Source organism: Acanthochromis polyacanthus, chromosome 17, assembly GCF_021347895.1.
Source record: "Acanthochromis polyacanthus isolate Apoly-LR-REF ecotype Palm Island chromosome 17, KAUST_Apoly_ChrSc, whole genome shotgun sequence".
NCBI lineage: Eukaryota > Metazoa > Chordata > Actinopteri > Pomacentridae > Acanthochromis > Acanthochromis polyacanthus.
The window spans coordinates 22290193-22307176 of record NC_067129.1 but is presented as its reverse complement, the minus strand read 5'-3'; the positions used below and the strand labels follow the sequence as shown (position 1 = coordinate 22307176).

At 41.7% G+C, this 16984-nt stretch overlaps 1 protein-coding gene across 1 annotated transcript in view; it reads right to left on the bottom strand.

The window, feature by feature from the left end:
- Positions 1 to 488: 488 nt before the first annotated feature.
- Positions 489 to 16984, bottom strand: part of LOC110952294 (uncharacterized) — a 133910-nt gene continuing 117414 nt past the window's right edge. The window contains 10 exon segments of the mRNA XM_051937917.1: positions 489 to 1391; positions 1917 to 2131; positions 2526 to 2668; positions 6112 to 6304; positions 7209 to 7215; positions 11949 to 11996; positions 11998 to 12211; positions 13900 to 14078; positions 15317 to 15393; positions 15596 to 15715. Of these exon segments, the coding sequence (XP_051793877.1) occupies positions 548 to 1391; positions 1917 to 2131; positions 2526 to 2668; positions 6112 to 6304; positions 7209 to 7215; positions 11949 to 11996; positions 11998 to 12211; positions 13900 to 14078; positions 15317 to 15393; positions 15596 to 15715 (2040 nt within the window). The 3' untranslated portion in view covers positions 489 to 547.

Below are 16984 nucleotides of genomic sequence, written 5' to 3'. Positions count from 1 at the left end.
AAGAGGCTTTTATTGTCCTCAGACTGCAGAAACTCTTGATTGGTGTCTACAGTCTTTGTGGGTACAGTACTCTTGAAAATCTACTGTAGAGTGTCAACACCTCCCACCCCTTCCCCCCCAATTGTTATCTCATTGATTCAGTCCATAGGAGGCCTAGTAATGACTAAATGGTGCAGTCTCCTTCAACTCATGGTACCCCTGGTGGTTTGGCTCTGTAAAGAGATAGAGAGGGCAGTTAGGGCTAGGAAATACCACACATCTATCTCTTCTACATTAGCCATTGCTTCTAAAAGACTCTTTTAGAAATATAGGTGCTTCCATTTTGTTTTATACGGACAGAAGAAAAGCAGCATGGTTGTAAACAGCACAGAGAAACAATTGTATTTTAATTTAGATTCACTGCCTACAGTTGCAAATGTTTTTCAGACTGCTTTCTCAAGTCCTTTTGAATTTGACCTTATTCTGTATTCAGTGAGTGCTGCTAATGCTGTCCTATATGTAAGGCGCTTGTTATTCATTTTCAGAACCTGAGTCTGTAGTTTGGAGGTCACTTTATAATTTTCTGTACATCCCAAATGATGTAGACAAAAATAGCCACTAGCAGAATGCGTTTGAGTGTGTAGATAAGTGTTACAGTACCCAGACTCATATTCTCCTCCACCAGAGGCCTCTTCTCGCTGCAGTTCACCACTCTTCCCTGTGCCGCTCCCAGGATCGTCATGATGTCCACCAAGTTTAGCTTCCCTTCTTCTTTGGCCTCCTCTATTTCCTCAGTGAGCTCCATCGCAGCCTCTTCACGCTCCTCCATCTCTTCTTGGGTCAACATTGCGTTTAAACCCTGCCCTGCAGTTGCGTTGCCCACCTGTGGCGGCGCCAGAGAGCACAAAGCCCTCACCTGCCCATAGGACTTCAGGTGAGCGACGTTGGCACGCAAGAAAAGCAGCAGTACGTTGAGGTCGTTCAGTGGGCAGCCCAGCTTTCGGCGGTTCATAAGATCCAGAGCTGGGAGGACCTCGTAGACAGAGATGAAGGTGGTGTCCCAAACGAAGAGTCGGATGAGGCTGAAGAGGACAATGGGTGCCAGCAGGACATAGATGGCACCGTTGGCCACGCTTATCACCTGAAAGACCAACTGGCCAATCATCTTACACTGAACCAGTTCAGGAACCCAGTTCTGGTCACGCAGCATGCCTGTGCGGACAAAGCAGCTGAATTCATCCTGCAGGAAGGCAGAGAGATGGAAGTAGGCGAGGTAGAGGCAGGCAGCAGTCATGAAGGTCAGGAGGAGGAAGCCCCGCAAGAAAAGCATGCTAACAAGGAAGTAGGAGTTTTGTTTGCACTGCATGTATCTCTCCAGAAGGGGATACTCAAAGTACCGCTTCTTCTTAGCCCTGCAATCAGACAAGCAGAAGAAACAACCATGTTCATGCTCATACAGCTACACACTTTCCCACATGGAAGTCTCCCAACACAACCGCAGTCTTCTACTTTTGGCTATGAAAAGCTGCCCACCGCAACCCCCACAACACTGAGATGGTTGGAGGTAAAGAGCCTTGCTCAAGAGTATGCTAGGGTGGTTGTAGAGGGAGATGAAAGCACTGCTCTTCACTTCCCCAAACTACATTTTCCCAGCTTATCAAGAGATGCAAACTGACAGCATAACATCACTTCTGCAACATTTGGGCAGTATTTCTCACTGGCAAATCATCTTTATTTGCTCCTACAATGACCTATTTTTTTTTTTACAGGAATCATTAAAGATTCATTCATCGAGGTGCATTGTAGTCGAGAGACGAATCAACACTCATGACATCAGGTTACTAAGAACATAAACATGGTTATGGAAGTGTTTTATTTGAAAGTGATTAACGTCAGTGAATATTTGTGGCACAACCAAGCAGTCCCGGGGTTCTTACCTCTGCAGCTCGGCCTGAAATGTGAGCGGGTTCATCGTGTTCTGGCGCATATCCAGAATGCTCTGGGCCAGTCGAATTGAGCGGTTGTACGACTTGTCTAGTTCGTCAATTATGAAGAGCAGGTCTGAGCCCAGTGTGGGCATGACGAGCTGGCGCCAGATCAGAGCCGGTAGGTACATCAACACAGCCATCGCCAAAAGAGAGTAAGGAAACATCTGGACAGCGTGAGAGAATTGTAACACAAAGAAGACACAGTTTGAGGGAAATTGAAGACAAAGCAGCAGAAAATAGTTGAAAGAAGCTGGTGTGTCACCGGAAAAGTGGCTTTAGAACTGAGTATTACAAATGGAGAAGCACAAATCTCTGCTTAACCTGACTCTCCTGTTTGTCACAGGGCCTTCACTGTCAGCTGCACAGGCTCTGAATATTGTTTTAGGGAAAAAAAAAACTGTTGTCTGCTTCTTATTAAAGGTCTAAACTGACATTTTCAACTCAGGTTTTGCAAGTTACACTTAGGAGGAAAAAATTTCGGCATATGTCTGCCAGCAGTTTGTCACTCTGGGAGGGAATAACAAGTCAAGGGAGCCTGATCAGAATCTTTAAACTTACTTTATGCACCCAGAGAGAGCGTTCCTCAAAGTTCCCATCACTGTCAAACTCGTGATGCATGAGAGAGTCCCAGCAGTATGTGTCTACGTAGCTGGCCTGCTTGATGGTGAAATTGCTGGGAGGGAAACAGCTGATCTGAGGCCCTGCAGAATAAACAAATGTTGATGTGTAACATTATCTTCTAATATGGAGAATTGCTTACTGCAAACTCCTTTAATCCCGATTTATCAGTGTGCCTGTAAGATATTTCCCACTACTTGATATCTCTGTCACACACACATGCACACAGTACTCACGACTGGAGGTCTATAATACATACATCTGAGCTTCCACGTGCCCTTTTCCTTTCAGCGGTACAGATTTCCACCAGAGAAATCACATGTTTCCAAATGGCAACCTGGCATTTAAAAACCCTGAGCATCTCCGTTCCAAATTTGCGTTTCTCCACCTTATATTTAGTTCACCTTGATATTACCACATACAGTCTAACCACTTAAATTCAGGCTCCACACCCATCTGTCATTTCCCAAGGGTGCTCCACCCTTCAACAGAGCGCTTGGGTTAGCAAACTGTAAGGGTGTGCCCCACCTACTGCAGAGTCTTACAAGAGAACGGTTCTATTTTTTCCCCTTTGCACCCTCCACATCTGCACAGCTCTCTGTAAGTAGAAACATACTGACACTAATTTACTGTCAGTGTGTGATTTCTCCTGCCAGACCCTCTCATTATAGCCTGCTACATGGTCCAATTATCTTAAAGGTGCGTATGTGTGTGTAATTAATCTGCCACATTTCAAAATTAAAATTAACGTCATTGATAGTGACACCTAAAATATAATTATGGCTGCTTAGGTTTCGATGGAGTGTATTCGTTTAAATGTGCAGATATTTAGAAAGACAAGGATACAGCTTCAATGTTTAGACTGACAATGAACTTAGTAGTGTAAACCTTGTGCTTCATCTGATTAACCATGCTTATTTTAACATTTGTGTCCTCGTATAATGCATGCTAAAGGAAAATGCCATGCGAATATGCGTTACACATTTTTAGACATACAGACATATTTAACACACATTTTGATATCACAGATGGTTGTATTTGAGCTATTTCTTTATATTATTTATATATATTCTCCTAAAATATGCCCTTTTCTTTAATGTGTCATGTATGTTGCATGAAAGCGTTACAACAGTTCTATATTGGATTGAAGATAAAATCATCAACTGTAATAAACGTACATAAGCCAAGCCGCAGTGTCACATTTTTGTACTTATTTTGGAATCTAAGTTTCTAATCCTTACATTTTAGAGTTCTCCTGCCATTCAAAGTTCAGCTGTCGTGCAAGTCAGAGTCCCAGTTTGTCCTTAAGGGGTGCTGCATAATAATAACTTTGTGTTTGGTAAAACATGAATCGATTTACGCGAAACAGGAAAATATGCTTTGGCTGGTAAATCATAAGCCTGTATGTCCCCACTATTGACAGCTGGAGTAACTAAAATAGAAGTGTATTGCATTTGTTACTTGTAAGTGAGAGGAATGACAGAAAACCATTAAATTACATGCACAGCTTTCGACAGCGTTAGATTAGTGTTGGGGTGAGCAGTGAGGGGTAGGTTAGGGTTAACAATCTATCTCATTACTGTCCAGTTTGAGTCACAGTTAAGGGTAGGGGCATAGTTACAACAATAAACATGTGGTTAAGATTGTACAAAAATTATGGTTAAAATAAATCTTGACTTTAAATCTGAAACATGAAAAAAGAAATAGTCTCCAGTGCTACAGTCTACTGTTTGGCTATCCATCTGCCCCAACCTCCTCCCTATACCAACAGTCTGACTCTATTGCATTTCATTCTTTGTTATTGTTGTTTCAATGGCCATTAGAGGGTGTTGCCAGTGAGAAATACAATGTGCCATAATAAGTCTTTTTATTTTTCCTTCCTTGTGCATGCGTGGGTTTTCTCCAGGCACTCCGGCTTCCTCCCACAGCCCAAAGACATGCTGAGGTTAATTGGTAACTCTAAAATTGTCCGTAGGTGTGAATGTGAGTGTGATTGTTTGTCTCTATATGTAGCCCTGTGATCGACTGGAGGCCTGTCCAGGATGTCCTAAGTCAGCTGGGATAGCTCCAGCCTTCCCGTAGCCCTAATGAGGATTATGTATCTAATGGATGGATAGACGGTTTGCTTGTGAGTGCATGTGTGAGCACACACGTTGCCAAATCACTTTAAATAAAAAATGACAGCACATGCCTACTCATGAAATCTTGTAAAATATTCCCTCCTTCAGCTCCCCACCCCTGTGAGACATTTGGCAAAGGGAGAGAGAGAGAATTTCTGCCACTGCTCCTATCTCCTCCTCCCAATCCCCAATTAACACTGGCAGATCATCCCCGCATTTGTGCCTTGTACAAGATTTCTTGGCTGAGAGTCCAGGTGCGAGTAAACCAGACTCGAGACAGCAGCACAATCAAGCACTGTTGTGAAACTGACAACCCAGCAGATAGGCAGCCAAGATCCATCAGTGGAGCTGCGCACCCCAGCACCACATCGTGTCCTATGCACCCCCTCAACCCTCCCCCCTCTGGTTAATCAGCGCATCCTCTCATTTGACTCAAATAGAGGGAAGCTGCCATCGAAGAACTTCGCCTTGTAATTACAGTGTGCCAGCGTTAGTGAACGCTGCACTCAATCATCCCTCGTGGCAATTAGCATCAGGAGCATCAGGCTGATTGCAGACCAGCTCAGAGAGAGAAGACGTTTAGTTCAAAGTCAAGGGAGTCAGTCTCTTCAGCAGTAGACTTGCACTGTGAACTTGCCACACATATTTTATATTGGCAGTGGAGCTTTTTTCTTTTATTTAAACTATCAAGGATACAGGTTGAGACTCTACTTCATTCAAATCAGGTGTTTTTGCTCGAGTTGAAACATCAGTAAATGCCAATAAACTGCTGAATGGATAATGAGTCTATTGTTACTTTGTGTCGTTCTTATTGCTTATGTGGTTTCTATTGTACTGAGAAGGTCTTAACAGGGTTAGCAGTCGTCCTCCTTTAATGATATGTGCTGTTTCAGTCTTACCTCCCACTTGGAAAGAGCTGTATAATTATGGCTCCCATTGTTATTGCCCTTAATATTTCTCTTCCTTACATGGGAACCGTCAGAGGGGATGTATGTGGGTGTGGAGACAAAAGCCGAGACATGCTCACTAGTCATGTTTCTAACTTGAGCTTTACTTTTTTTATAGTATGTTTCGACCTCTGAGTTAACTTGGAATTAAGCTCCATGAGCTGGAAGGAAAGTAAGTGTGTGTATTTCCATATGCATGATAATTCTCCCGAGCATGGGCTCAACCAAATGCAGTTTTGCAAGTCAATAATATGCAATTCAAGGATGAACATTACATAATTACTATAGAGAGGAGACTAACAATGTAGCAGAAACACAGACCACAAAGCCAAAACAGGAGCATGGAGAAAAAAAGAGCACTCATGAATATACAGTATAATTCAAGGCAAAAGGAAATGGAATACAAAACAGTCGCTCTAATATAGTTTTCAAAAAGCTTATGGACAGAGAGTTGCTCACCCAGGGAGATCTCACGGGCAAAGGCCATGCACACCAGCATCAGCGGAAGGCCGACAGACACATACTTGATGACCTTGTCCAGAGGAAGCTCCAGTTCCAGGTGGTTGATCCGATGTATCCCGGAGCTGTCCTGCAGCAGGGCATCAGATAGCATGGCCTTGGCCGCCGCCTGGGCGATGGACATTTTGAACACCTACCCAGCGATAAGGAAAAGGTTTTATTTTTTGACACAGTCAAGGAGGAAAGGAAGATATTGTGTACTCTAAGTGCTGTTAGTACAAATCAAACTCCTGACCTCTGTCACTGTTTGCCTTTATCTCATCTGCCCTGTCATTCTTCAATACATATGATACAATAAAGCAGAAATTCCTTTGAATCTACAGTAATAAAAATAAATAAAAAAAATAATAGAATAAAAGAAAATCTCAAGAGTGTTGAATCCGTCCTTCGGCTAAGAGAAAATTCAATCAGAAATGCAGCTAACCCTGGTCTAAGGAAGTATTGTACTTGGTAATAGCTATAGCCACCTTACCTTATGTATTCCAACTTTCTCTGCTGATACTGTTAAAAAATAAGTTTCCAGAGCCAAAGAGTTCCTCTAAAGATCTGCACAGTATTGGAAAGATCCTTAAGTATTCAGGGAGGGCTCAGTAAATGAGAGGTTGGATCTGGGCTGGACCAGGCCGAGCCTGGTCTGGCTCTAATTAAAGAGAGGACATCTGGGAGCATGTAGGCGCCCAGATGGCACTGACTGCAGCAGACCTCCAGTACTCAACAGTGCCTTGCAGTGGTGTGTGTGTGTGTGTGTGTGTGTGTGTGTGTGTGTGTGTGTGTGTGTGTGTGTGTGTGTGTGTGTGTGTGTGTGTGTGTGTGTGTGTGTGTGTGTGTGTGTGTGTGTGTGTGTGTGTGTGTGTGTGTGTGTGTGTGTGTGTGTGTGTGTCCACACTGTGAAGCATGTTGGCTTTGGCCCACTTCAAACAAGTGAACCATCGCCAGTGGCTTTTTCAGCCTCTGTCATTCTGATTCTATTTTTTACTGAGCTCCAGCCTCAGAGCTTCTGCTAAGATACCGTACCATACAATAAGCCTGTTTCTGACCCTCATTCTACATGCGTTGGAGAGAAAAGCGAACACTGTAGAAAAATTCAATATGACATACAGAGAACAACACGGAGGTGCAGGAGTTTTGATGCAACAATAATTCATACTGTACGTTAAGGCAAGCTACAGTATGTTATCACATTGACTAACGCCTGGTTTGTTAAACTGGCTCTCTATTCGGAGAAAAAAAATGTCCCAGCACACAAACAGCAGCTTTGTTTTTTTGACTATTGACAAACCATGTTCAAAAGCTACTCGCAGACTTTTGCTACAGTTCGCTACTGAAGAGATAATGTACACTGTGCTGCTGCTGCATCTGGAAATGATGCTAATGGAAGTGGCAACCAAAGCTTGTAGGCTGTAGACACAAAACAGCAAATGTGCCTGAAAGCTGAGGGCAATTGCAGAATCTGGTCTGTTTGTCACTATGAGTCACTCTTGCATATTATTTTTTACTCCATCCTGTGTACAAAAAGCTTTGATTATTACAGCTTAAATAATTGAAGTGACAGATTAGATAATGATCGTACTATTTTCGCAATAGGGCTGAAAGGCAGTAACAAATGATTTATACTGTATACGACACTAGATGTGAGTTGCTGTTGGTGCATGTTATCTTAAAATCCTATGATTTCACTGTTGGTAAATAGTGTTCATGAAGAAATTGTTGGATTTGTTGGGTTTCTCTGTATAGTTTTGTAAAATCTTCAACTCGCTATGTAAACTGCCTTGAAATTATGAACTGGCACTCGATAAATAAAACTGAATTGAACTGAAAAGGCTGAATAGTGAATTGGTGGTTAGCATTGTCGCTTTGCAGCTAGAAGATCCCTGGTTCGCGTGACGGGCCCCCCGGGATCTGTCGACATGGAGTTTGCATATTCTCTCTGTGCATGCGTGGGTTTTCTCAGGGTACTTCCTCCCACAGTCCAAAAACATGCTCAGGTTACCTGGTGGCTCTAAATTGTCTGTAGGCGATGTGAATGTGAGTGATTGCTTGTCTCTATATGTAGCCCTATGACAGACTGGTGAACTGTCCAGGGTGTCCCCTGCCTTCATCCTAAGTCAGCTGGGATAAACTCTAGCCCGCCGCGACCCTAATGAGGATTAAGCGGTGTACAGATAATACAGATAATGGATGAAAGCCTTGTCAGAAGCCTGAATCCTCAGATGGAGATTTTAACCCTGGAACAACATTAGGCAGTGACACTGAATTTATCCCAGCAGGTGAACATTAGAAATACAGCGTTCCTGTTGTAAGGCAAAATGCATGTATGTGATTGCCAGTGGATGTGGTATTGCATTAGCGTAACAGATGAGTCGAGATGAACCTTTTTGCCAAATCAGATTTTGGATGGAGGGCTCTGTGTTGACCCATCTTGCTATCTCAACACAATGTTTTCACTAAACGCATAAGGGATCTGAGTTTCTTTGTGCTGGTGACCTTCCATCCTTCCATTATGTACACACCGCTTAACCCTCATTGGGATCGGGGGCTGGAGCTTATCCCAGCTGACTTCGGGTGAAGGCATCGGACAGCCTGGACAGGTCATCAGTCTAACACTTGGCTACACAGAGCGACAGACACACTCATATTCACACAATTTAGAATCATCAGTTAACCTGAGCATGTTTTTGAACTGTGGGAGGAAGCTCGGGAAAACCCACACATACACAAGGAGAACATGTAAACTCCATGCAGAAAGATTTGAAGTCCAGGCCAAGACACAAACCAGGAATCTTCTAGCTGTGAGGCGATGATGCTATCTACCGTGCCACTGTGCATGCTGGTGTGCTTGGTATATAACAGAAAATAACAGGATCACCTCACAAATCATTTTTCAAAAGAATACAAAGAGTAGCTGGAGTTGAAAATTCTTCCATTGTTATTCATTGACCCTTTAATACTGCCAGCCTAAAGTGAACCAAAGTAACAACCTGACTGTGAAGCCACAGTAAATATAACTAATGGAATCCCATGATACCGCCCACTATAGCTATTGTATAGACATGTTATTATTATATTCACTTTTTACCCCATTTGCTCTCCAACTAGTGTTTTTACTGTTCAGAAAGTGCCACCGGCTACTCTCCTCATCTGCCCATTTTTCACAGTCCTTGTGGAATAATTATCGAAGAAATGCTGGGATGTTCATGGTCTCAAACAAGGCTTTTTATTTGTACTTTACATTTTTTACTCTATTAGACCACTTCAGTAAATATGGCTGATTTCTCTCCCACACACAAGAACTTTGGACCACTGCTTCTTCATGTTAATCAATCTCCTAATCACCTCACCACATGTTGCATCCTACACCATGTAGGCCCACTGCAGCTCACATTCCTCCTCTCAGAAAGTGTGTCTGAAGGAGGAATAAAGTAAGAAAGGAGGACAATAACAGATACTTTAGCGCTGCAATTATAGTTTGACCTTTTATAGAGGGGCAGAAAGCAGCACGAGAACGGAATTAAACACATACAAGCTGTGCAAAAAACAAAAGACAATGCAGTGATTACTCCGAGGAAGCAGAAGCCAAATCTCAGAAACACGTAGCTGAAAAGCTCTGCTGACTTTTTTTTTTAAGCTGAAAAGGTGGCTGAGAGTTTGGGTGGGTGTCTTTTAGCAAGTTCAGTCACAGGCTCGAGCAACAACTAGTGGGTGGAAGGCTACTTGTGTGACAGGAAAACAGGCGAAGAAGAACCCATATTTAGACTACTAACTCTGTAATCTGGGAATATAGTTTCAAGAATCAGCCTGAGATTGTCTGGAAGTGTCGCATGCATCAGTTTTGCTCCTTTGTGATGCAGTGCTAATGCTAAGTGCTAACAGTTTAGAGTCGAAATAACCTCAAGAATCAAGCTGCCTGCTTTCTGTGTGGGAATTCACAGACCGGCATGCGTCTGTTTAACCTAAACAAATGCAGAACTTCCATGAGTCACAAGCGGTACCTTTACATGTTTTAATTATTAAAATGGGTCTATTGAAACACAATAGATTATGACAACAAAGTGTACAAATGAAATAGAAATAGTCCCCTAGTCTCTCACTTGCTTTGGAAGATCCATTACGAAAAAGAAAAAGCAATTGAGAACAGAATATTAATGGGCAACGTACTTCACAATGAACAATCAGAACATTCAATTTAACATGGGTTTTTCTTCTTTTCTAGACATCTTCACATTAGAAACAAGTGAGTCCATTTGTGTGTTTTAGTACAAAACAGAGAGCTGAAATTGATTCACAGTTTCTGCAAAAGCCTTCACGTAAAATGGAAAGAGACGTCAGTACTTAAGTCTCTTATCTCTTTCTTAGTTTCCTCGAAAGTGTCTTCTTCCTTAAAAAAAGTTTGTCAGTACATGATATCGGCTCCAAAGTCACCGGCCATCTCTGTGTGATTTCTGTCGTCGTTGAGTCTGGAGTGAGCGGCAGGGCTCACCGGGCTCTTATGCTGCGACAAAATCACCCAAGGTCAGAAAAATACACAAGCAGTTTTCTACGAGTCGATGGTTGGAGTCGAGTACGTATGTGCGTGGCCACGAGCTATTTCATCAGCCTTATTCAGAAACCGTCTTGTTCTTTGAGCTACTCTGCGGCCACACACACACACACACGCGCACACAAAAAATAAACTGAATAAATATGCAAACCTTCAACACCAGAATACAAACATATGAAAAATCCAATATACATACTATATGTGCAGTCAGTATACACTGGTTTACTACAGTTTTTCTTTTTTTTTGCTCATGGGAGAAGAAGGAAAAAATTGAAACTAAGATTGTTTTAAAAGTCATGCTTGAAAAGATTTTCTGCAGCAGTGAGTCATGTGTTTCTCTCATGGAGAAGGAACACGTCAAATGAGAGCGCTTTTCGACCTGAGAACCTATGAGTCATTTAAAAGGCGTGAATGATGTCCCAGCAGTAGAAGCCAACATATACAGTCACTTCTGCAGGTATCTGGACAGCATTACACACACACCCCTCACAATCCCACCCTTCCCACCATCCTTTATTTTAATCTTTGCTCTTTTTTAGGACGTGAAATGGCACATTAGCTGCAAAGTGAAAGCGTGGACTGTCAGTTGAAAATGAAGAGTGCTTACAGTCATATGAAATGAACTGCTAAAAACAGAAGCTGCAGCCCTTTTTGGAACAAATTCCTGGTGCCAAAAGATTACATTCAGTTTTGTTTACACATACAGTCAAAATTTGTCACTGTGCAAAGATTTTTTACTTTTTTGATGCATGTGAAACTATTCCTTGTTCTTCTGGCAAGCATTTCATTTTCCAGAATACGCTGTCTCTCTGACAGGCACTCAATGTCTTTACCTGTCACTTAAAATGCTTAAAAATATCCTCAGTTTTGAACTGACAGTACTTTTTTTTTCATCCTTTTAGTTCCTGTGCCATTTCTTTCCATAAATAGCCAGACCTACAGAGTACAAAAAATGTGCTACTATCCAAATATTTCAAGAGCTCACTGCATGGGAACATACAATAGTAAAATGCAACAACACAAATTCATTGTTAAACTAATATTCTGCCTCTATAATCATGATTGTGATGGTCATTGTGTCTGATTAGGCTCTGCACAAGAGTTTCTGATGAAGACTTAACACGCCCTCAAACGCTCTTAGGAGTCACTCCACATTAGAGTCATGCGAGGTGAGTCTGAATGAGGATGTATTAACTTGACGACTGCAGTCAAAGTTTAGGTCTTTCTCTGAGTGGACTACTCCAGTTCCTCTCTGTGCTCCATGCTCAGATCTCTCCTTCCCCTACCCTGCTGGACATTTGCCTCCCCTGTCGTGTTCCTCCTCTCCGTCCTCTTCCTCTTCTTCCTCCTCCATTCCTTCCTCCTCTTCCTCCTCGTCCTCCTCTTCTTCGTCCTCCTCCTCCGTGCCATCCATGGAGTCATCTGCTCCCAGCATGGCTTGCTGCATGGCCAGGGTGGCTGAGTCCGAGGACAGTGACTGGAGGCTGTCCATGCTCAGCGGGTCTGAGGAGAGGGAGGTAGGGTGAATCACGATTGATCGTTTCTATCAAGTTTTTTCCTACAATATCATTTTGTGTGGCTGTATCACTAATGGGACGTGTACTGAGTTTAGCTGCATTAAGTTGCAACTGTGGGTATTTTTAATATACAAAAGTTTAAGGCGTACGGTACTCATTTTTTCCAACAAAGTGCTCATTTGTGAAGGCTAAAATATTTTGGAGGCAATTTTTTTAGAGACTGGAACATGCCATTAGGAATAAAAGAGCAGCACTAAACTGGTTCAAATCATATTTATCAGACAGATTTCAGTTTGTTTATAGTAATGATGCTTCGTTCGCTTGCAGTACATGAACAATATTATTAGGAAACACTATAATTTTCATTGTATGCAGATAAAATTTATTTTTGTTTATCTGTAAAGCCAAATGAAATCAATCATTTAGTTAAAATCCAAACATATCTAAAAGACAATAAAATAGCTGGTAGATGTATAATTGTCTTATTTTAAATTCATACAAAACTGAGGCTATTGAAATTGGATCTAAACACCTCACAAACACGCTGTCTGAACAGATACCCTACCGTTCAAAGGTTTAGGATCACTCAGACAATGTTTTCCAGACATAATTGCACAAGGGTTTCTAATCACCAATGAGCCTTTCAACACCATTAGCTAACACAATGTAGCATTAGAACACAGGAGTGATGGTTGATGGAAATGTTCCTCTGCACCACTATGTAGATGTTTCATTAAAATCAGCCGTTTACAGCTAAAATAATCATTTACCACATTAACAATGTCTAGACTGGATTCTGATTCATATAATGCTATCTTCGTTGAAAAAAAAAGTCTTTCTTTGAAAATAAGGACATTTCTCATGGAACCCAAACTTTTGAATGGTAGTGTAGAAATGTAAACTATTACTTATTTCCTTTTTTTATTTTAATATTCTACTGTCTAACTTACTATAATGTGGTACAAGTGAAGTCATTTGGCATTTAAGTGATGTTGCACACTGTATACAAGGCCTATGTAAATCCTAATGCATTCCTGCCTCTACTGTGCTCCTAAATCTATGTTGGATCTTTAATAAACAATGCTGATGAAATCTAACTGTCATCCCTTGATGTACAGCAGGTGGTTTTGCCTGTTTCGCCATTGTATACATTCTATATTGCATATGTAAATAATAAATTCAAGTGTTTCTTCATATTCTTCTGTCTTACCTGCATTATCTGCAGTGTGAAGATAGCAGATGATAAATTACACCCAGCAACTAAATCTATAACACACTCTGGGCTTTGACAAGAAAAATGAGACGGCTCCCTTGGGTGACTGAAATCTGCTTCCTCTTTTTCTTTTTCTAACTATTCTCAAGAGACTTGAGAACAGTTTTAAATCCAACTTTAGATTCAGTTTATGATTCCTGCAGGACACATCTGTTTCCAGAATATGACAGTCTTTGCGCTTTATTTTTACCCCCACATCTTCTCACTTAACTACTGTAAAAGGAAAGAATCAATAGTGGCACCTAGTGGGTAAGACTAAAACACACACGATAAGGCTTTGCTTCTTAACCGGTAATGCATGTATTCTAGAGATTTGAAAAGTTAAGAATTCCTTAGGGAGCTGGGATAAACTTGAGGTGTGCTTGTTTTTGGTGTAATGGCAAATATTAGTGTTGGCATACTGTCTGAGTTGTTTCCTGTCTGAGATCTGTGAGTCTGCAGTACTCCAGCCACGATGGAGTCGGGCCAGAAGCGCTGTGTTGGACGGTGTTGGGACTTCATCTTCTTGGCTTTAGGAGCTGGGTCTGGATTACTGGCATCTAACATGGGCTGGAGGATACGCCTACGAGCGTTGATGAACCTGTGAGAAGACAAGAAAGAAATGAAGATTTTTGAAACAGTGACATCTGTTTAGCCCCATGGCATAGCAGATCAGCAGATCAAGACCACTCTGTGTCAATATATTCACCAATTTTTTTTTTGGTAAACTACATAACTAGCTACTACCTCTACATTAAATTCACCTTACTGTTGTTTCAGAAATAAATGTCCACTCACATAGAAAACTAGGCTCCTATGTAACAATGATGTGTCTGGGATATATTAAAGGTGACTGAACAATCACTTCTTATAGTCCATGTGTTTGGGTGTGGGTGAACTGGGCAGGTGTAAAGACTAGAGCCACGCTCATAGGAGCCAAACTGTTACGGCCAAGTCAAAGCATCGGTAGGAAACGGTGCCAAGCCTTGTGGGTTGCTGCCAGTCAACATGACTTTAAGGATCTACTGCTAACATTCTCGCACCATCAGCTAGTCATACTGTGTATAATAAGCATGACAAGAATGGAGACACAATTGGGACTAACGCAGGGGTGTCAAACATATGGCCCGTGGGACTTAACCGGCCCACCAGAGGGTCCAATCCAGCCCGCAGGAAGACTTTGCAAGATGTAAAATTCCAAAGGTGAAAATGAATCTGTACTGTGAAAATATTTAAAGATTGAACAATATAATGTGAGGCAGTAGTTCCAGTATGATATAAATGATTTCTAGATCCTGACAAGTTGTAAAAGATTATATTGCTGAGTTCCAGATACCCGTGACCACATATTTTGTACCACTGTAGATACACTGTGATCTGTAAGTTGTAATGTGTAAATAACAAACTGACGCAAAATATTGTTGAAATTGCACTTATTTTTCTTTTTAAAAATTCAGGTTGTTCATAATGTTGTGTAAAACCATAGTTCATTAAATGTGAACATTATCAGAGTGTATTTTTGCACTAAAACAAAGGGGAAAATTTGCAGTTGTTATTTATAGGTTATTATGTTATGATTTTATTGGTCTGGTCCACTTAAGATCAAAATTGAAGGTAGCCCCTTAACTAAAATAAAATGAGTTTGATATCCCTGGTAAAGGTGCGCTTTACATGTGCTACCAGGAGATGGCAGCACAGCGTCAGTAACGTGTTGAGGAGCTTCAGGGTTGTCAAGTTCAATTTAAGCAAAGCCTCCACTCGTATATCAACGGCAATAGTATTCATATTAATGTGTACATGACACTTGTCGCAAGACAGGGTTAGTGTACAGCATCCTACCAGTTGTTCACTTGCAAAAGGGTTAGACTCGTTTGTGCTGCAATCTGCCTTTTCTCGTCTTCTGTTGGATATGGGTGCTGAAAGAAAGAAGAAACTCTCAGTTCAGTCATCAGTGACATTTGTGTGTTGCTCCGTGACTGATTCCTACTTTTTATATCAAAATTCCAGCTCTCTGACCATTAAACAGAATCCCTCCTTCAACACATGTCAGACTTCATTCTCTCCTTCTATGGAATCAAGCACAAACACACACACTCTGAACTTCTCTGTCTGCCTCACCATGAGATGCTGGAAGAGCCAGGAGCGCATGATGTTGGTGGCGTGTTTGGGAAGGACCCCCCTCTTATTCTTGGACTTCTTGTCTTCATTGTCCAAGAGGGATGAAAGGTCCACATTTACCTTTACAACAGAAAGAAGGGAGGGAAGAAAAGGAAGAAAAGAAAAAAATAAGGAGCGGATAGCAGGGCATAGTTATTGTTGCCACGGAAACAAAGGGAGACTACCAATTACCTATCTTTTTTTCTGTGGCAAGGGCAGAAACACCTCCTCAAGTGTCACCATGGTAACTGAATTTGAGTAATGATACTTAAAATACAAAAAGCAACACCCTTGACTGTTCTGTAGTCTGATCGGTGATTCCACAACGAATTTAAGGAGGCGAGGGTCAGGCGAGCCTTCGCTCAGAAGTTTGAATTTCGCAGTTTGCCAGTAAATTAGTGAGGAGCTGATACAAAGTGAGACTGTATTTGGCTTGGTTTTTCACTTGTGTTGAGCTAAGCCTCTCTTTGTGTTCAGTGACAAATCATTATTCACATGTTATTGTTTGGAGTGAGAGTGCTGAAGGACGAGATGCTCTCAGAGTATTGACAGTCTTTGACAGCCTGCGGTGTACATATGGATAAGTGTGTGTATGCGTGTTAGTCCATGTGCTTGGTCTGGCTGAGCCGCACTTGACGCCAGATAGTCACAATCCTTGTGAGCACATTAACTGGTGATCAAGAGATGTTTTCCGGATTTTCTAAAATGCTTTAGCTATAGGGCTGCACAGTGGCTTGACGGTTAGCGCTTTCCCTTTGCAGCTAGAAGATCCCTGGTTCGTGTCCCGGCCTTCCTGGGATCTTTCTGCAAACCCACCCTTTGCAGTGTGGGTTTTTCCTCAGGGTACTCCAGCTTCCTCCTACACTCCAAACATGCTCAGGTTGATTGGTAACTTTAAATTGTTCACAGGTGTGAATGTGAGTGTGATTGTTTGTCTGTATATGTAGCCCTGTGACAGACTGGTGACCTGTCCAGGTGTCACCCTAAGTCAGCTGGGATAGACTCCAGATTTATTTCTTTATGATACAGTACTTTACACATATATATTATACATATATATATTATTTTTCTTTATTATACCGTCTATGGTTAGGAGTCACGTATGAACCAGGCATAATAAACTGATACTTTTGGCTTCATTCTGAAAGAAGCTGATGTGTTCTTCACTTTAGTCGAAAAAGTTCATATGTCTTGTGTCTGTAGTAAAATTCTTCACTCAGCTACATCCGGGCGACTCACCACCATTCTGAACACAAATCCTTTAAATGACTATAATCATCAAAGTTTAGGAGTAGGCTTTGGTTAATTCAAGGATGAGTCTTATGTCCAGAATTGGGTTAGGTTAAAGTA